Here is a 22,109-nt window from a genome sequence, read left to right as displayed (position 1 = left end):
TTAATGATTGTATTGTATTCGTAGTGAGCTATATGTTGATGTTGGATACATTGATATTGTTTAACTGGTTTTTAAGATACCCATAAGCTGCCCTGGAATTGTCAGTGATGACTGAGCTTAAAAATTTAATCAATCCATCAGTATTATAATATTGTAATACAGTGGTACCTCAGTTTTTGAGCGTCTTGGAAGCCGAACGTTTTGGAACCCGAACGCCGAAAACCTGGAAGTAATTGCTTCTGTTTTTGAACGCACCTCGGAAGTCGAACGGTTTCTGCTGCATTTCTTTATTCTTTTTTTCCCCATTGACTTTGCTGACTGCACTTTGTGCCTCGGTTGTCTAACGTTTCGGTAGTCGAACCGTCTTCCGGAACGGATTACGTTTGACAACCGAGGTACCACTGTAAGCAGTTGCATCAAAAACTGGCCTTCTCACCAAACCCAGCTGACATGCTCAGTCCAGAAAAGGTAGAATTATTATTAAAACATAGCTTGTCTGTTCATGTGTCCAACCTGCCCTGAACGGGATGGCAATTCACCCAAAGAACGAGGTTCAGGTTTGGCTGCTCTTTTTTATCCATTTTTGACCATAGAGACACAGAGGAACCCCTGCTGTGCTTGACCTCTATACCCACTTGTCAGGGAACTATCCCTGACTCAGCGCAGAGTGGTGCAAGGGCTCTCAGGATGTTACAGAGGGCCCCAGTCCCACCTTGCCAGCAGTACCTCCTCTAGCAGTGGGAGGAGTGGTGAGGCATCCAGCGAGGAGGGGGAGGTCTCTCAGGGGGAAAGGAGCCAAGGCTCTGGGGATGCACGAGAGACCCAGCACTCACACAGTTCAGCGGGCGATACAGGGGGTGCGCAACTTCCGTCGCCCCAAATGCGCCGTGGGGTGAAACAAAAAGATGGGAGGTGGGGTTTTCGTATCCCTAAGCTCTTTTGTTGGGGTCAGAACTGGAAGGGACCATTCCCGGATTCTGACACTGCTTGATACAGACAGGGGGTTGGACTGGACTGTACATAGTTGGCACAATAAAAACCTTAAAGGAAACATAGGAGTTCTGGCTGCTTACTCATGAGCAACTAACTGAGAACCTTACACCACTTAAATGCGTTTTTTGTGTCCAGGCCTTTTACATCCCTGTAGCCTTTTAAATCTGTTTTAGCCATTGTTTTATTTTTCCACTGTTTGTGTTATGCGGCATCATATTTTAATATATTGTTTGTGTTATTATAATTGGGTTTTTAACTTGATTCGTTTTTATCCTGTAATGCTGCCCTGAGAGCCTTTCTTATAGGCCAGCCTGTAGATAACCATAAGTAAATAAACAAAACACTTTAAGCTGGAAAAGCTCATGTTGCATGGTGTGTAAAACATTTGAGAGCCTGATGGAAGGGTGAGGGGGAGCATATTCTTTCCTGTTGCACAAAATTGTAAATTGATAGGCAGGATGGAGTAATAGTTTACAATATTAATCATGCTGCTTTTCTGTGTCACAGCATCAACAAATTCCATTAAAAGAGGAGTAGCCGAGTGCCTTTCCAAATATGCTCTCAACCTCACTCTTTTTTTACAGTCTCTCTAATATATTGTCATTCTGCACTGACTGTGCTGTAACGTTATTACAGGTATAAGTAGGGTATTAGATCTGGTGTTATAATTATAATGCTCTTTTGTTTTCTTTGGGAGCTATCTTGAGTAGCTGTGGATGAGGCAAGGTGTAAATTTTTAAATAATAATAATAAAGTACATGCTGGAGCAGGCAAGGCTGGTCTACCTTGTATGCTGTGCAGTCTTTGTTATTCCTGCCTGGCAGGCATTTGATCTGCCAGATGGAGGGATTTTAATGGAATTGCCCCTTTTCTATTCAGCTGTTTCTAATCTGCTGTATCTGTCGTTGGTGTTACTGTTTTGTTGTGAGTGTGGTATTTTTTAAAAGTTGCCTGGCTTGTGTGCAGCTTAAGAATGTAAGATGATTCTGCTGGATCAGGCCAGTGGCCCATCCAGCCCAGCATCCTGTTCTCACATGTCTGTGGGAAGCTCACAAGCAGGACATGAGCACAGCAGCACTATGCCCACACCTGCGATTCCCAACAACTGGTATTCAGAGGCGTATTGTGGAGGCAGAACATAGTCATTGTGGCCATTGATAGCCTTGTCCTCTGCGAATTTCTCTAATCCTCTTTTACACCCATCCAAGTTGGTGGCCCTCACTGCCTCCTGAAGGAACGAGTTCCATAGTTTAACTAGGCGCTGCGCAAAGAATTGCTTTCTTTTATCTGCCCTGAATCTTCCAGTGTTCCCGAACATCCAAGCTTTTTTTAAAACAAAAATAAAACTTATTTTTTGCCAATCTGAGCACTTGGTCTTCTTTGGAAATCCTCTCAAAAGAAAATGATAAATAAATATGTCAGGATAGTTAAAGGAAATGAGAGTTATTTTTTTCACCCTTGTTGTTGTTGTTGTTCAGTCGTTCAGTCGTGTCCGACTCTTCGTGACCCCATGGACCAGAGTACGCCAGGCACGCCTATCCTTCACTGCCTCTCGCAGTTTGGCCAAACTCATGTTAGTAGCTTCAAGAACACTGTCCAACCATCTCATCCTCTGTCGTCCCCTTCTCCTTGTGCCCTCCATCTTTCCCAACATCAGGGTCTTTTCTAGGGATTCTTCTCTTCTCATGAGGTGGCTAAAGTACTGGAGCCTCAACTTCAGGATCTGTCCTTCTAGTGAGTACTCAGGGCTGATTTCTTTGAGAATGGATAGGTTTGATCTTCTTGCAGTCCACGGGACTCTCAAGAGTCTCCTCCAGCACCATAATTCAAAAGCATCAATTCTACGGCGATCAGCCTTCTTTATGGTCCAGCTCTCACTTCCGTACATTACTACTGGGAAAACCATAGCTTTAACTATACGGACTTTTGTCGGCAAGGTGATGTCTTTGCTTTTTAAGATGCTGTCTAGGGTTGTCATTGCTTTTCTCCCAAGAAGCAGGCGTCTTCTGATTTCGTGACTGCTGTCACCATCTGCAGTGATCATGGAACCCAAGAAAGTGAAATCTCTCACTGCCTCCATTTCTTCCCCTTCTATTTGCCAGGAAAAGGAAAATAGTTAATTTCCTTTAACTATTTTTCACCCTAGCACACTCCAGTCAGTATTTTCCCTCTTTTGTGGACAGTGAGAAAAGATAGAAGACTAAATGTTCACCTTTTTTTTCCCCTGACGCAGCCTGGCTGGATTTCCCTTGGAAGAAAGTAAGACAGGAAATGAAAAACCAGCAGTGGTACCAGTGAAAGGGGCATCCTGCCTTCATTTAAATTATTTACCCCAGATGGGTGGTTTGTAAATAATAACATTATTAAAATTATTTTTTATTATTATTTCCCCATCCTTTTGGTTATTTCAAGAATTGAGGGAAGGCAGAAAGGTGATTAACATCTGTGCCCAGTGAGATTCACAGGGCAGGTGCAGTGGGAGAACAGGTACCAGCATTCCTATTCTTAAAATAAGTAAAACATCATAATATAAATATATAAGCAATTTTATCCTGCTTTTGAGCCAAAAGGACTCCCACAGTGGCTTATGTAAGATAAATAAAAACAAGACAGGACTGCCTATTGGCTTACAGCCGAAAAGACATGGCACAAAAGGAAAAGGGAATGAGGAAGGAAGAGAAAAACAGCAAACTCAGGCACCACTTCCTTAAAGTATATAATTTCTTCCAATTACCAGTTGTAACAGAACCTGTTAGGGAGAATGCAGGTGCTCTGATGCATCCTGATGGAATGAAAGTGATATTAAACTTGTTTTTTCTGATTATAATCTGAGAGCATTTAAGCATAAATGCAAACAGATTAAGCATGTGTCGCTGAATCAGCAAATCAATACCAAAATCTGTTCCTTCAGCTTCATGATTAGTAAAATATTCAAGTTAATCTGCAACGTATATGGAAATACTTCTTGCACGCAGCAGAAAAAAATAGGAAAATCCAACAGCAGAAGCACTCTGTACAACTAATAAAGTATGAAATGAAATCTACTTTAAGAGAGCATGCATCTGCAACCATAAAATATTCAGAGTTAACTATGTAGGTCCAGATCTGCCCCCATTCACATAAGCATAAATCCTACTGAAGTCTCGATTATTAAGTTATGAAGCAAGGTAGCAAGGAAGCAAACCGTTTTATTCAGAAGAAAAACATGCATCTAAATGAAAGCAAGACTCTGTGATAATTCAGTCAGCAAACTATTTAGGCTGATCTGGAAAAAGAAATGTTAAGCTTTTACCAAGATACCGGGGGGGGGGGGGGAGTAGTAAAGTATGCAGTTTGATCATTTAAAGTGAGGACACATTTACTGAGCTTGTTAAGTATGTGCCTAGAATAAAACATTTCCCTTATGTAACGCAAACAACACATGTTAACCACTGTCAATCACAAATTCTAAGTCTGCGATGCAAGGTCATTCTATTCTTGTCAAAATACTGTTTCTCACCAATGTCTTGGATGCGAGTCAAGACAGTGGTGACTGCACAGTAGTCACTCTTCGAATTTAGTGATTTGATTCAAAATCAATGTGTGTGTGCCCCCTCCCTCCGCCTAGTGAATTTTTCTTCAGCCAGTTTCCATCAAACACACACACACACACCCCTTCTTCATATGTTTTCCTTATTCTTTCAGGACTTCTTGATGGAGACATTTATCATGTTCAAGAATCTCATTGGGAAGAACGTCTATCCCTCTGACTGGGTTATCATGAACATGATGCAGAATAAGTAAGTACAAGTGAAAATCACTGAACATTGCCTGAAATTACTAGTTCAGTACTGATGTGTGTTGATGTGCAGTGTTTGTATCTGCACACTCTCAGTCTATTAAGCTTAGTTTCCCCTTTTCCGATGTGTATTTTTCATTTTGTTTAATGTTTTCTCAACAAACCATTGATTCTCTGTTGTGCCACAAGTCACGGGAACGAACGTTTCGGTACAGGTCTTCTGTGTTTTCTCTTTAAACCATGAAAACTGTTTCTTGTAAAATGGATGTATTTGTACTGTTGAAATAAATTTAGTGTGGGATGTCTGTTTAGAATTCCATAACCCTCACCTGTTTTAGCCAGCCAGTCAAAGTCATTATAGGAGCCCACCGGTGAAAGGTGAGTGCAGGGTCGGGACCAAAGGTGAACAAATTACTACAGAAGGAGCACAGTGTCCCGTCCCCCACCAGACATACTAAAGGCAAAGGTAAAGGGACCCCTGACCATTAGGTCCAGTCGTGTCCAACTCTGGGGTTGCAGCGCTCATCTTGCGTTACTGGCCAAGGGAGCCGGCGTACAGCTTCCGGGTCATGTGGCCAGCATGACTAAGCCGCTTCTGGTGAACCAGAGCAGTGCACGGAAACACCGTTTACCTTCCTGCCGGAGTGGTACCTATTTATCTACTTGCACTTTGACGTGCTTTCGAACTGCTAGGTTGGCAGGAGCAGGGACCGAGCAACGGGAACTCGCCCCGTCATGGGGATTCAAACCGCCAACCTTCTGATAAGCAAGCCCTAGGCTCTGTGGTTTAACCCACAGCACCACCCGCATCCCGACAGCCATACTAGCATTCCCCTAATATCCTTGGCCACCACTAGATTTAATCAGATCTCCCCTAGTGCTACTGAACTGTTTATGCTTGTATTTTCTAAGTGCCATTTAACCTTCATTCTAAATGAGTACATGAAAACCTTATAAAAGCCTATTGAGTGCTTCTTTTGTTACTAGCTACCTGGAAAAGTTCTGTGAATGGGGGCTTAAACATGTTATGGGAAGATTTCCCCCCCTTGCCCTCTGCTCCGCTCACTTCCACATTTTCTGCAGGTTCTCAAGCCAAACTGCCTGAGTGGTGTATTCAACACACAATAGGTACTTGTATCAAAGTTTTGCTTTTGGAGTGCCTTCCTCAGATATAAGATTATTGCACTTGAAATCCTTTTTATGTGTGTGTTTTATTTCTGCCATAGAGTTCAGCTGCAGCTGTGCCAAAATATTTAAACTATGATGCCTTGGCAGAGAAGATACAAAAGCTTCTCTCAAATTAATTTTATTGAACTTAATTAAAATGAAAGCAGGCATATTTGAATTCTATGTTCACTTGTTATTGACAGACATCTTTTAAAAAATATATGTACATTTGGAGGTTTGGCCAAAAGCTTGTGTATGGTAGTGTACTTTTGAGTAGCTATTTCATGTGATGTGGCTCTCAATTTTCATTAAAAATTGATGAAGTATATTTGCATGTTGCCATGCATGGGATTATACTTTTTGCTATTTTAATGTGGAGGCTCTTCAGAGTTCTGTTTGCTTTGGCAATTTCACTGCATTTATACATGTAAGTGGCTAAGAAAGAGTTTTGACAGAATTTGCATTTGTTATCCCACAGCAGTTTATGAAGCTGTTGCCTATCACCTGTCCATTATTTCTTTTGAGGGAGACTTTGGGCAGTGTGTCACATTAGTTATGAAAGAGATGGCTGTGGTTTAAAGAGGAAGAAATTGAGTAAAACTCTGGAAGGCGGATGAGTTCCACCTGACACAGATGTGCATGTTACAATTGTCATTTGAAGATTGTTTTCTTGGCACAAGGCAAGGGTGCGACTCCCAAGAGTGTATTTGTGTCTTTCAAAGGGAGTGACAAACAGCTCTGAGGCTAGACTGGACAGGAGTTCTTGTCAATGCCTTGTTGTACTCATGTAGAAAGCTGATTAGGAATACAACATGTTTCTTTCCCCCAAAATGCCATTAACGATAAATCTTAGTTGCCCACAGTAACTGTCATCTGCTTGGCCACAAGGAAAACGAATTCCCTCCTTTTTTCAGAAGGTGGTATCACGTACTTTGTACATATTAGTGTGTGCTCTGTGGTGCTAGTAGGAAAACTGTGTAGCCAGGAAGTTGCCATTTAAAAATTAAGTATTTTTAATTGTTGATCCATGTTTCAGGAAGTTAGCAACACTTTTACTAATTGAGGGAAATTAGGTGGGGGGATTTTTATTGAAGCAAGACATTCTGATTTAATAACATTTAATGAAGGATTTCAACAACGCTAATGAGGAAATCAAGGGCAGGGAGAATACTCCAAGTCAGAATGCTTAGTTAGTAGATTGCTGGTACTGAATATAGATGAATACAACACTGTATAACATCGAAAGATGTATATGAATGCATAGTAGCTTTGTTCAGGTAGAAGAACCCCAAGACAAAAGTCAATTGGGTGAGTTCTTAATTAAAATGTTTGGGAGCATCATTGAGCAGCTTACTTCATATGCTGTATCACACGGTATAAAATGCTACCTTTGTCCCTTTTAATCATACTGGTCACTAACTCTTAGCAGAAGCATCTCAATAAATAATATGTCAACCAAATAACTGTTGTTGTTTGCCCCTTCCATTACTTGCTTAATGACAAAGCAAAAATATAAAAACATTATTCAGTCAAAGCTTAAACCTTTTGTTCCACTGTGAAATGTCAGTATTTCCATTCATTTTTAAATGTGCATTGAAACTGAATGAGCTTCATGTCAAAAGTAAATGGGGCTCTGATCCATTTAAGGGGGGTCACATTTCATTTTCTTTTTGTTTATGAGACTTTCACAGGCATATACTACTTCTCTCTTTAAAACAGAATACAGTATGTTTTAAATCCAAAGTGCTTGACATATCTGTGCTCAATAAGTATTTATAGAATACAGTATAATCTTTGAAATGTATGAAGTCACTTAAACAGGAAGTGCTGCTAAATGACTTAAAACTACAGGGTGGAATTCACTGTCTCACTAATACGATCGTTCTGCCAGAGCAATAATTGCTGGTTCGTCCTGCTTGTGTACCATGTTAGTCAAATCTGGCCAATAGGTTTTTTACAGTGGCGGGCTCATGCGTGACCATGTACGTGTGCAGCACTGGGAAATAATTAATCAATTCAATTCAAACCTGGAAATGGTGGGAGAGAGCTGGAGAGTCCTCAGGGCTCACAAGAAGACCCTCCCCAGAGCCCAAAGAAGATGTCGGTGATGATGGAAGAAGCCCCTGAAAGACCGGAGACACACTAGGGCTTTGTTTACGCTGCTCAGCCACCTCACCTAACAGCTGAAGTGCGGGGTAGCACAGCAGAAGCCACTTTCCTGCATGTCCTTTAACCTCCTGCCAGCCCCAGAGCTTCAATTCTAGTTGTGGATATTTTTGGAACAGTCTTTTTGGTATGGGTTGAAGAGAGAGAGAGAGCATTTAATGGGTGCTCCCCACTTTATGCAATTTCTCCCCAAAACATAACCCCTAAGTAGGGAGTTACTTGTATACAGAATTCAAAACAAACATGCCATACAATGTAGCCCCTCTTCCCCTTATAATATGTCAGTACTTTGTTAGTGACCAGCAGATTTTGAGCATTATATGCTTTTCAAATTCTCAAAGTAATTCCCAACCACCACAACGATAAGTAAGCATCTTCTGTATATCTTCTGTGCCCCTTACAACACTGATTCTTTGCTTTTATATCTTAAGTTTTGATGGCACATCATATTCATGTAAGTGTGCATAGGACTTCAGCCTTAAGACTCTGCTTTCTCTGCACATGACTTCCATATGCACAGTGCTTGTAAAATCAAATTAACATCAGCTAGCTTTAAAAATTTATTCATCAAGGAATTACGTTAGAGGATGTAATTGATTTCCACTAGATTTTTGTCCTGGTTGATTGCTACCAATATGCTCCAGAAATGTTTATTTGGTGGTGGTTGACCGAATAAAGCAAAACATTTATCATCATGATTAAAAGGAACAGTCTCTGCCAATGCATTCTTGGATGAAGTTCACTACATAATTGTCCAGAACATTTTGTCTTGAGTCATCACGCACTCCCAAATTTCCTATTGGTGTGATCCTGCCTGTTAAATGCTTCTCCTTCATCTTCATCATCATCATCATCATATTTGTCTTCATCTTCTTCATTTTAGTATTCAGTTAAAAGATTTTACAGATACAATCAAAATAGATCCTCTCTTTCCTACCCACACGTGCCCCAGAACACACACACCCCAACCATCCAGGCAAGATTTGAGGACACTGCTGGGGATATTTAGAGAGAAGAAAGGGGACAGATTTTGTTGCTCAATCAGATATCATTTTGTTTGTGCAGAGATTTAGTGGTATTCAACCTGTAGGATCTGTTGTCTTCACATCAACATCAAAACAAGAGCAGCTTCAACCATGCAGTCAGGGAACCACCACCTGGCCCGCTGAGGGGACCGGAGGCTCTGTTAGGATACAGAGAGCCTCGACGCCAACTGAGCAGCAGTACCTCGTCCAGCGCAGAAACCCACCACACCTCCAGTGGGGAGGAAAGGGAAGGGGCCAGCCTAGCGAGGAGAGGGCTTGGGGATGCCACAGAGAGCCCCAGCGCCTCATCCAGCCAGGAGTGACAAACAGGGAGTCTGGTGGGAGCAGGGCTTGGGGAGGGTACAGAGCCCTTGTGCTCACCTCGCCCGGCTGGTCAGGAGGGAGGCATGCCATTTCCGTCGCCCCAATTGTGCAAAGGAGTGAAACGCAAGGAGGGTAGGAGGAGACTTGGGGTGCCGAAGTTCTTATGCTGGGGAAAGAGCCAGAAGGGGCCATTCCCGGATTCTGCCAGCGACTGAGACAGCGACTGAGATTTGGAAGCTCTGCACTGTAAATATTTTGCATAATAAACCTGTAAAAAGACAGGTTGGGCTCCTGATTCGTTACTCGTGAGGCACCAACACTCAAACCTTGCACATGTGCAACAGCATTATTTAGAAACATTGTCACAATCTGTCTAATGCTGAAGTAAAAAGTATATAGTCTATTGTACAATGCCTGTTTGGATTTCTGCCCCCTAGTGTGTTTCTATTGATGAATAAGTCAAAGCCAAATTACAATGGCTTTTAATGTGATGGAATATTTGTAGACTGTGTTTGCTGTACAGTATGTATAACATAATTTTCCTGTCAATAAATAAGAGCCCTTTGAGAAATAGTTATTTACCTTTTCAAGCTAGGTTCCCGTTCCTATCCATTTTAAGAAATAGAATTACTGCTTTGTCAGTTGCAGTTGAGTCCCCCGCCAACCTTTCTTTCTCCTCACGATTAAGTTGGTGAGTTGGCCAAGATTGGTTCCATCGTGACTGAGAGCTGTCACCGCAATGCAAATTATGTGGGGAGAAGGTTACAAATTCTTAAGTATCATATAATGTTTACTGCATCCTGGAAGGCTTATAATTTTAAGCAAACCCCTCCCCACCGTTTGAATTTTCTTAAGTGTGCACATTAAATGCAAAAACACATTTAATGCCATGTCTAGTTTGACCCTAAATAGTAGGTCAGAGCAAGTAGGAAATGATGGGACAACTGCCATGGGATTTAAGAATGAAGGGCGGTATTCAAATTTACTAAATAAATAAATAAACTCAAGGAACCATTTGAAATTCTGCTGTTGTCATATTTTAAACCTAGAGTAATGATTTATGCTGAGCTTGATCCACTGCTCCGATACATTTTCCTCAACCAAATTTTCTATCACTTAATTAGCCAGAAGATGAAAATAATTAAATCCTGCATATCTAGCCAGGGTTGTCTCAGATCCTCTGCCTTCTATCTGCTGCTGATACTTATTCCATCCTCAGGCTGTTGTCCAAGATTGTGGTGTAGTGAGATGTCCCATTCTGCTAACCCATCTTGACCTTCTTCCAAACTCCTCTTTAAATTCCAGATGGTGAAAAGAATACTGTTGTTAATACCTTGTATATGGGAAGTTGGGCAGAACTCTCCGTTCACTGCAAGCGTTTATAGTGACCTCAGAATGACTTAAGATAATGGACATGGGAGTGCAGCCAAAACACCCTGGAAGATGTTTTATTTGTATGAAAACTGTGAATCAAGTAATTAGAAGAGTAGTAGGAAATGAACTCTGGGTATCACCAGTTGTACGCTGAAACTTAAGAAATGTGGCCCACATTTTAGCTATTCTTCACATGCCGTAACTATTTTAATATATTTATAGATCTTTAAAACTGTGAGCATGATCTTTCTCTGTGTCGGTGTCTCCTGAACAGATCAATACATTCCTGTTCCTCCCCTTCCTCCTTTGGTGTACATGTTCCAGGTGGGTGTGGTCTGTGCAATCATTCAGGCAAGCTTTCTATGTACTTGACAGAGCTGAAGGGATGCATACAGATCTTCTATTTCCGAGACAACTCTGCCATGTATACTTGGGGGAGTAGAGAGTAGGAGAAGTAACAGGGCTTTATGGAGCTCTGTATGGATCTGTTTGCGTGCAGGCAAGAATCATCCGTAATATACTAAATGTTTGTATGTAGAATAAGTTGCGATGATGATGATAATAATTATCATTATTTTTAAAAGAATCCTAGCTTTGGAACGAGTTCCACAATCCCTTGACCTTTAGCAGAACTTTCCTTTCTGTTGTAGCTGTCATGTTTATATTTAAAAGTGAACACACACGTTATGTTGTTTAGATCCTTATTTCTCCTGATGCTTTTCTTATGTACACCTAACAAGAAAAAGAAAGAAAGAAAGAAAGAAAGAAAGAAAGAAAGAAAGAAAGAAAGAAAGAAAGAAAGAAAAAGAAACCTTGGCGTAGTGCTTCTTTCAATTGAATGGAGTTACGCAGCAAGAGAAAAAAGGCTCCTATTCCAAAATTTTATCTTTGACAGTCAAGATTGAGGCAGTTTTCTGCTTGACATTAGTATCCTGTTGATAATGACATCACATATGTGCTTAGGGACTTAGTATTCTAGCAGCGTGTGGACTATAATGGATCTGTTTTTTAAGCCATCTATTTCCTAGAACTTTGATTTATCGTAGCAAGCCTATAAGTGATAACTCTGCATCAATGAAATTGAACTTGTCAAAGGTACTGTTGTAGAGATGAGATTCGGAAACAGATCTAAGCCGATCCCTTTCCCTTCTTAATCCTTATAGGCTCCCTTAGTTTCCACATTAATTACTTAAATGCATAATAGAATAGGTATACAACAAATGTTGCATACGTTATCTGTTAGAGTAGTATGTAGTAGGCAATGCAGTTGGAAAGTTCTTGGTTGTTTGGTTGCTTTTTAAAGGCAGAAAGCATTTCTGTGATTCATCTGATCGTTTTGCTTCTCTAACACATCTCCTGTTGGCAGGAGCATCCTACTCTTGTGTAGGACCCTGGCAGAGACACATGCCCGGCTGGCATGTTCTCTCCCTCCTGGTCAATCGTTCGGGAGCTTCAAAAGCTTTCTTCTGCCCGAACATCACAGCGACTGATACCAGGAAGCATCAGCACACTCAGGGATCCTCAGAGTCTTCGCAGCATGTGTAACAGACCTCAGCAACTCAGCATTGTGGCTAATCTGCTTTATTTACATATAAACACACACGGAGAACTGCAACATGGCTCCATCTCTCTCTAGCATCAGACAGCAAAAAGAAAGAACAAAGGACAATAGTCCCACTTCACGGAACACAGTAACACAAACATCCTGTCTCCGTCACTTCCCACTCTGTGGAATGAAAACATACACCGTCATGTGATAACAATCCCATGACTGCAGACATGGGGAATGAATCTCCAACACCTGCCACCCCACAGAATAGTATTTAGCGTTCTTCTGCCCTTTGGGCGGTGTCTGGTATCACTTGAGCAGGGCACCTGTTTCCTTGGTACTGGAACTGGCCTTTCTTGTTACGTCTGTGGATGGCCATGCTGAATCCACAGCTATTAGCTTATCACTTTCTCAGTGTCCTCAATCTTACTGGCATTTTAGAGGCTCCCACATTTCATTTGGTTCGATGAGGGTCAAGTGAGGACAGAGCAGAAAGGAAAAAAGGAGATTCAATGGGATGTGGAAAGGCAGTTTTGAGGATCTCAAGCATACTGATAAGATAGAAGTGAGCTTTAATGTGAGCCTCAGTAATTTCCAAAATCATTATTGGGGGAATACAATTTTGACTATATTGCTAATTTACTCATTAAGATTTATTTTATTTTGATGCTAACCTGTTGCGCTTTACTGGAGAGGTTTTCATGGTTTTGATCTTTAGTGAAGGTTTTCTAAATTGAATTGGTTTCCAAAGATACCTCGTGTGCTGTAGAAGGTTGTGCCACATGCTCTAGAGTACACTTAAGAGAGTGGGTCAGGCTTCTCAGGCATCCTCAATATCCTGTACCATCTAAGTTTGAGCGGAGGAGGGAACAGTTGCCATTCCTCTTCCCTCCACCACTCTTCCAATGATAAAGAATCATAGAGTTGAAAGGGGCCATGAAGATCATCTAGTCAAACCCCCTGCAATGCAGGAATATGCAGCTGTCCTTTATGGGGATTGAACCTGCAACCTGGCCATTATCAGCACCAAATTCTAACCAACAGTTTTAATCCCAGTTAAACATGTGAGTGGGAGCAGTGCACGGGGAGGAGAGGCTGCCTTTTCAGCAGTAGGTTCTGATACTCACCCATCCTTGAATCAGGAAGGGTTATGGATTAAAAGCTCCCAGTAAAACGAACATTTCCCTCATTGTTTTAGCGGGAGCTTGCAAGGTGTTTGAAGCCCTGACTTTAGGAGTTCAAAGCACATTGCACACGATGTCATTGTGCTACCAAGTGATAGCCAGGTGAGCAGCCCCACTCACCTGACAGATATGGCCCATGCAGCCAAAAGGTTTGTCCCAGAATGTACCCAGCACATTCCTAGGAACATTATAGTATATTGCAGAAGAGAATCAGTAATGGAGAAGCTGTCCTGGGAAGCTTGCCCAACAGTGCTGATGTTAAGATGGAGGCAGAAGTAGCTTGCCAGGTGGGACAGAGCCGGTGCTGTTGCTTACCGAAAAGGAGAGGGGCAAGGCAGCAGGGAGACTGGCACAATGCAAACACGCTGGTAGGTGCAGCAAATTGACTCCACTGATGTGGTTGCATGGTGCCTACCTTCCTTCCCATCCTCCCCAATAAGCAATAGTGACTCACGTGCTGGATAAAACATAACATCTCTGCTCCAAGCTTCCAAAACACATCAGGGTTTCCCATAACAAGATTGCATCGATTGCTAATTGAACTAGAAATGAAAGTAAAGATTGAACTTGAAATGTAAAGGGTAAATGAGAGTAAAAATATGCTTTGCAGGAAAAACCAGCAGCTGGAACATTTCTAAAACTTGAAAAAGCAAGGGGGGAACTGACTTCTAAATAAAATGCATCCTACACAATCTGATATTTTTGTGCTTCTGCAGAGAATTAATCAATGATCACAGAAATGGAGTTGGAAGCCTCTGTGTTCATTAGTGACTTCTTCTCAAACATTGATGGAAGGTATAATATTTTCAAGACCTTCTGAATGTTAAATGTATTTTATGAAGCTAATGAGATCTATAAAATTAAAGTGCTCTTTAGTTCAGTGAACTTCCCATGGACATCCCTTCTTTTTATATACGATCTTTTGTGTCTGTATTGCTGGAGGGGTCAGCTGCTAGATGATCTTATTTAGTCACATTCTCCACTTCTTTTTATTTATTATTGTCAATGCTTGTTCTGCTAAAATGGTAATAAGCAAATTGGGTGCAGCTTAAATTATGAAGTATTTGTGTTGTGGAATATTTACAAATAAACAGCAAGGTGGTGGTTTTGGAGAAATCTACTGGTGTCATGAACTGGCAAGATGACAGGGAGGAGGAAGAGGAAAAAGAGGACCCCAGCAAGGGGTGTAGCCAGGACCGGAGCAAGCAGGGGATGGGAAAAAAGTACTCACAGGGTGATAGAGGATAGCAAGGGGATGGAAGTTAGTGTACAGGAACCATAGCAGCACGACCCAGAGCCAGAGGGGCCCCTGTCCCGATGAACAAGGTGGGCTCTGAGGCATAGGTAGTAGCAGGCATGGCACTCTAGGATGCTGAGGCAGGTAAGGGCCCACAGCCCAGCTCCCTAGTTGGCCAGGTGGGGCTCATTAGCTCTCTGGGAGGAGGTGTGCTATTCCTCAGCTGGAGTTGGCTCAGAACAGGTGAGGGTCATGTGCCTCATCAAGCCCAGATGCTGCAATCAGCATGCAAAGTATGAAAGGGAAGCAGAGCTGAGGTGCTGTGTCTGCTCAACTGCTCATGTTGATGGAGCTTGGCTTGGATGCTCATGGAGTGTGCTTCAGGTTTGACTCTGGACTATGTCCTGACTGCTGGACTTCAGACTTGGCTACTTGGACTGACCCTGGGCTGCGTTTTCTGACCTTTGGACTTTGCTCGTGTGGCTTGATCCCTGGACTTAGACTTGACTTACTGCCAGGTAGGCCAGGGGTTCAGGACAACTGGACTTTTATTGGTGGGGCAGGAGAATCTCTGAGCATTTTTATTCCTAAGGGATCTGAGCTCTTTATCCAAACTATGTTCTTGATATGAGTGTTTCCTGATGAATTGCTGTTGTTCTATTTTTGTTTAGTCCTAGTCAGCAAAGATTTCAACATCATTTAACAAAGGGAGGCTTCTTCTGGCCCACTTACTTGTATTATATGGCAGTCGATGACAATTTCAGGAAATATTTTGCTAAAATAACTTGAGAAACATACTGTCTGGGAAGACGGGCATCTGTAACATGCCCAGCACTTCATTCAGATTCAGGGGTCGCCCAAACTTTGCTTGTCCTGTCCCTAGAAAGCAGAGGTCCAAGAGATTTTCCACAGTCCTGTGCTTTTTAAGCACGATTCCAAGTGCTTTTCCATTTGCCCCACAACTTTCCCTGGAAACCTGCTCTTTATGGCTGAACTGGGGCAAACATCTGTCCTCGGAAAACCTGATTTACATTTGTTCTGTAAAGAGTGGATTTCCCCAGGGAAACCTGCAGGCCAAGCAGAAGTATGGATGAGCCCTAAGTCAGGAAAATATTGCCTTGCAAATCTAGTTCACTGTACATTTAATGCTAGAGAGTGGAGGAATGCAGTTATCTTGTTACTAAAAATTAATGTAAATAATTGAAACATACAGGAAATAATTTCAGCAGAGGAACTGAGATGAAATGTTTTCCCTGAAATATTGTCTTATTGAGTGGATTTGTATTTAAAATAAGAAACTGTTACTTATTTTTATGGGTCATAGTTAATATTCACCTCCTTGAAAAACAGCATGCAACTGAGTCAATCTAACAATACTGGAATTAACAAGCTATCTGATACTGTTCTATATATATTGGTTGGCCTGGGATTTTTTATAAACCAAAGAACACTGATTTTTAAATTGATAGTTTAATTTGTGAGTTTACTTTTTTGAGTTTGGACCCATCACACCAAAAATTGGGTGAAGCCACACCAAAATCATGTTTCGCTCTTCCATCTCGATTCAAAGTGACAGTCAACAAAAACTGCTGCCTCCACCTTGGAAATCCTCATGCAAAGTCAGGTAATAATATCTCAAGAGGATTCTGAATTTAAGAGAGAACAAACGGAAAGACAACCCACTTTCAAAAATAAATAGTAGCTTAGGTGTGGCAATCCTGTGGCCCTCCATATGTTATTGGATGTCTTTCGGTCTCAGTTAATATGGGACACTGGTGGCTCTGTGGTCGAAACCACTAAGCCTCTTAGGCTTGATGATCGGAAGGTCGGCGGTTCGAATCCCCATGGCAGAGTGAGCTCCCATTGTTCTGTTCCAGCTCCTGCCAACCTAGCAGTTTGAAAGCATGTCAAAGTGCATGTAGATAAATAGGTACCACTGTGGCAGGAAGATAAACGGTGTTTCCGTGCGCTCTGGTTTCCGTCACGGTGTCCCATTGTTCCAGAAGTGGTTTAGTCATGCTAGCCACATGACCCTGAAAGCTGTCTGTGGACAAATGCCAGCTCCCTCAACCTGAAGTGAGATTAGCGCCGCATCCCATAATCGCCTTTGAATGGACTTAACCGTCCAGGGGTCCTTTACCTTTTTTACCTTTTAATATGGCCGGCGGTCAGGGTAATGAGAGTTGTAGTCGAACAACATATTGTGAGCCACAGGTTTCCCATTCCTCATTCCTGATATAGATAATAAAGAAAAACACTGAGGATGTGAAAAGTGCCTTTGCTTTTGATCACCATAGGGATACCACAAGAGAGTGTTAATGGTGAGCTATTCGGGGATGCACTCCCAACCTCCCTGGAGCTAGCCCGAACTGGTATGTCAAGCCTCTGAATATGTTTTGTTTGTTTGTTTGTTGTTTTTTGCAAAATCAGCTTGAATACCTCTGAATTAAGTAAATCTTTGCAAGAGCTTGTTCTTTATATAAAGCAAGCCATTGAACTGGTGTTAGTCACATAGCAAGCGTTGCTATTTTCCACTCTGTCATAGCAAGTGTCAGGAGCAAGAACGTGTTGATGTGTTTGTTACTTAGAAAAGCTATGGTGTGAACTAAGTAATTAAATAGAGGCAAATGTGTTAATTTAAAATAGAACTACTTCAGAAAGTTTATCATAAGTCATTATCAGGTAGTAGCTATTTCTGAAAAGTGGCTGCAATACTTTTCTTGTTTTTCCAGGGGCAATTTTCACTATATCGGTACAGGAATTGTACAAAAAAAAAGGATGTTTGTAGCATTTACTGTTGCTGATCCTTGGCATCATGGCACAGGAAATTAAGTACTGTTATTACCATTCAGATTGTCAGAATATTAGGATTTGTTCTCCAAATCAGGATAACAAAGATAATCAGAGTTTATTCACACCATCTTCCTTCACTCCAAACACCATACTCTTATCTGGTAATAGGTTCTTGTATTGATGATAGAAATGAGGAAATTAGAAAACATGGGCAGAGTTCCCACATATACACACATACACATCAGTCTGGATTCAACTGCATCAGTTGAAGAGAAATTTGCATAGGGGAATCTTCTGTCTCCTTCCCTCTCCTCACCAAACACAGATTGAAGTGTACACTACTGGTTGCTTAGAATGGCAGGTCAGATTGCATGTTTAGAAAGAAAGCAGTGTAGGTAGATGAGGTCCAGACCCATAAATTACTTGCTTATACCTGTGTGGGAAGTGGGGGCAGTAGAAAATTCCAGTGAACTCCATGGTGATTCTCAGTAGCTAGTAACTCTTGCATATAGTTACATCAACCTAAGAATGAACCAATCTATGCAACAAATACATTTTTGGACACGACTATAAAAATACAGGATGGAGACATAGACACAACCTTACACTGTAAACCAACTGACCGAGAAACATATCTACATGCTTCTAGCTACCACCCCAAACATACCAAACAATCCATTGTATATAGCCAGGCCCTACGTTACAGCCACATCTGTTCCAACTCTACAGACAGAGACTCTCACCCCAGAGATCTGAAGCAAACCTTTTTAGAACTTAAAATATCTGCCTGATGAAGTTAAACAACAGATCAACAGAGCCAAACTGATACAAAGACATTGGATTCTTATCTCATTATACATGACAAAGCTATTTTTAGCCATCTCACCCCTTGCTTTTTCCTGTAAGACCAATTGCAGTCGTTAACAGTCAACAGGTTTTCCACACCTATCAGCCAATCACCCATTCCCACCACCCTTCTGAGTAATACCCCTCCCCACACTCTCACTATAAATAAGGGTCTGGTGACTTCTGTTTCATCGTATCTGAAGTGTGCATGCACATGAAAGCTCACACCAAGAACAAAATTAGTTGGCCTCTAAGGTGCTACTGGAAGGAATTTTTTTATTTTTTTATTTTGTTTTGACTATGGCAGACCAACACAGCTACCTACCTGTATCTGGCATATGCCTTAGCCCTATTTTAGGCTGTATTAAGAGGCACATTGTATAAACATCAGTCAGTTATGCACTGGTCATTTCTGGATACTATATTTTAAGAAGGGAATTGACCTACTGGAATGTGTGCAAAAGAATGGAACCAGATAGTGAGGAGCCTGGAAACAAAGTCCTATGGGGAATGTTGAATGAGTTTGGTATGTTTAGCCTGGAGAAGAGAAGATCAAGGGAGGAGACATGTTAGCAGCTTTTAAAATATCTGATAGGCTGTCACACAGGAGGAGAACCAGTTTTATTCTTCATTGCTCCAGAGGGCCGGAGTAGAACCAGTTGGTGGAAATTTCCGGGAAGCTAAGGATTAGGAAAAGACATCTTAAGAGTAAGAGCTGTTCACAAATGGAGAAAACTGCCTCAGGATGTGGCAGGCTCTCCTCCACTGGAGGTATTTGAGCAGAGGTTAGAAGGCCATCTGTCCAGGATGCTGCAGTTGTATCCTGCATTGCAAATTTTGCCCTGAGGATGGACTAGACAACTGCCGAGATTATTTCCATTTCTATTATTCTAACAATTACCTAATTAAGTATGCCAGTGCTTTATTTTTTCCTCTCAAGACTGGAAAATTCTATAGACAAAGAAGCTATGCTAGATATCACGACCAACCTCATGTTGTCCCCCCCCCCCCATCCTTTATTTGAACACCCTGATCTTAAGGAAGAGTTCTGTATAACTTGAGGCTGTAATTTTAATACAAGTTGCTCCTAATTTGACTTGCTCTGTGATTTTAACAACGAAGTAGGTTAAGCATTCTTCCATCTTTCAGAAAAGAGACTCAATTTAAGATTTTCAATAAAAATAATATGCATTTTCATTGCAAATACAGGATATTGTGCTGGGGGGGTTAAAATTAGTGGGGAAATAAAATAGCAAGGTTTTCTGTGCCCATATTTTTTTTAAGTGAAAGTAAATTTATTCCTTAATACTTACATCTATGAGGCCATTAAGAAAGTAGATGGAAAATTATATCCAAAAGAAAATGAACTGCAAGATTGCCTCCTCTTGGGGCAAATCAGTTTTAATCTTCCAAAGCTATAGTACTTTGGCTAACTGCCATATTGACTGCTTTTTTGCTGATCATGAGGAGTGAAAATGACTGGGAAATATCAGAGGCAAAGGTGCTAGTGTTTCACATTTGTATGCACCAAGAATATTACTAGAGAACATAAGGAAATGAGTTTTCTGATGATGGCGCTAAAGGAAAAAGGCTTTAAACCTGCTCTATGTCTTAAGCATTTTGAACAACAAAACAAGAACTTGCAGAACTGTCAGACTTTTCTTTTTTTCTTCTAAACTAGACGAGTTCTATGTTGCAAGAGCATCAGGGTGAGTAGATGTAGGCCCAAATTTCAAGTGTTCAGCATGGCTACACAACAGCCTTCTGTTGTAGCTACTAATTCCTGAATACAGGTATATCCAGCTTGCTCCACTTATGATTCAAGTTCATATCCATTCCCAAGTACTCCTTGTATTTTTCATCACCAGATGAATACTTTTTTTATTCACTTGAGGCCTATTAAAAAAAGTTTTTTAAAAAAATAATAATCTGGACTTCTCAATTTTATGATTCATCATTCAATCAAATTTTATGCTGTTTTGATTGCTTTCTTTTGTATGTTAAATATTTTATTTTAACCATTTAATTTTTGTAAGCCACCCAGAGAACATTTCCTTATGGGTGGTTATACAAAATTAGTTTGTTTGTTTGTGTGTGTGTACACACACACACACATGTACATACACATACACACATATACACATACAATAAAATGAAGCTCAGTTGGTGGTTTTGGGGGGAAATTGTTTCTTTAACCTGCATCAGTGAGGTTTTTTGAGGATAAATGAGATGTTAGCAAAATACTTGTTACCCTGGAAAGTAGCGTTCAGAAAACATAGCTATAACAATTATATTACCAATGGAGTACAATGTTTTGAGATACTGTTTGTCCATACCAATGGAATCAAAGTATTTGGTTACCTTAATGAAACTGATATAGCTACATATAGTCCTCGGAATCATTGCTTTAAAAGTAGGCTTTTAGCTTTCTCATCCTGTTGGAACAATGATATTTCTGGATTAATAGCCTTTCCTTCTCTAGTAGTTCCACTGGATAGTTGTTTTGAACGTGGAGCTCTTTCATTCTCTTGAAGAGTAGGTAGGACTCTGGGTCATGTAGGCACTGTGGGCAGGTAATATTGTACAGCCTGCTAAAGCAATGTGATGTGTCTGTTAATACCAGATTCCTTCTTGATAGCTTGTTTAATTCCCTCCTTTATTTATTCAGTTTATGTTGCAATTCAATCTGAGAGACAGGTAATCATTATAAGAAGGATCAACAAAGATTATAGGACCCATCCGATTCAAAAGACAGCCTGAAAATCTCTAAACAAGCATTCTCATTCTCTTGAGTAATGAGTTTTCTGTATCGTTTGTTGCTTAATAGATCAGAAATAGAAAAGGGTTGGTTTTCCCACCTCATGATGCTTTTTGTTTTTCTTTTTTTAAAAGCTTCTGCTATGCTTCTTTGGCCAGCAGAGAAGATTTTCAAGCCAGGCAGCAAATGGAACCAGGAGTTTGCACTGTGTTTCTCTAGAAGTATTGACCGCATATTGGTGCTTACACCATTTGAACTGGCCAGCTCATTACAAATCTCTCTCCATTTCAGCTGAAGTGATTTTGCTGTCAAAAACAGTGAAGTGTGTGATTATTGAGTGAATCTGGCAGAGAAATTGGCTGATTAAGTAGTATGTGGAAAAGGCTGCTAAGAGTTGGTGTTTTGGGTGCCAATAGTAGAAGGAGTTGGGTTTCCTTTTTGGTTTTTAATGTTTGAAGTATTTTTGTCTGATATGCTAAATGTTCTGCTCAATATGTCAGTGTTGCATGTAGAAGCAGGGTGCATGTATTAATCAATTTTCTTGAAGTTCCTCCCTTGTGCCTTTTTCCTTCTATTGTCAACAGTCCAGAGTATCAGATGACCACAGGCAGCATCCTCAGATGAAAGATTAAACCATTGGTACTATAAAATCAATACATGATATGGCTTGAGTTCAATAACTCATTGCACACAGCATGCTTGTGTTGCGCAGTGGGAATTTCTGCTGGTCAGCTTCACAAGATATTCTAAGTCAAAGCTTGGGCGCTTGGGAAGTGATATCTGCAGTGCTTCCCAAATGCCCAACAGCTTAGTTGTTGGGCATTTGGGAAGTGCTGTACACCAGGCCAAAAAGTTTTCCTACACCTGGCTTAGTGGAACCACACAAACATATTGGCTTCCAGAGCAGAGCTTCCA

At 41.0% G+C, this 22,109-nt stretch overlaps 1 protein-coding gene across 2 annotated transcripts in view; it reads left to right on the top strand.

Annotated features, from left to right (window-relative positions):
• The window catches only part of DOCK1 (dedicator of cytokinesis 1), a 355,108-nt gene that overhangs the window by 216,039 nt on the left and 116,960 nt on the right, over positions 1-22,109 (top strand). For both annotated transcript variants that reach the window (XM_033149416.1, XM_033149417.1), the window contains exon 29: positions 4,678-4,772. In XM_033149416.1, the coding sequence (XP_033005307.1) occupies positions 4,678-4,772 (95 nt within the window). The remainder of the gene's footprint in view (positions 1-4,677; positions 4,773-22,109) is intronic.

Source organism: Lacerta agilis, chromosome 5, assembly GCF_009819535.1.
Source record: "Lacerta agilis isolate rLacAgi1 chromosome 5, rLacAgi1.pri, whole genome shotgun sequence".
NCBI classification, from domain to species: domain Eukaryota; kingdom Metazoa; phylum Chordata; class Lepidosauria; order Squamata; family Lacertidae; genus Lacerta; species Lacerta agilis.
Note: the sequence above shows the minus strand (reverse complement) of the source record. Positions and strands in the feature narration are given on the sequence as shown.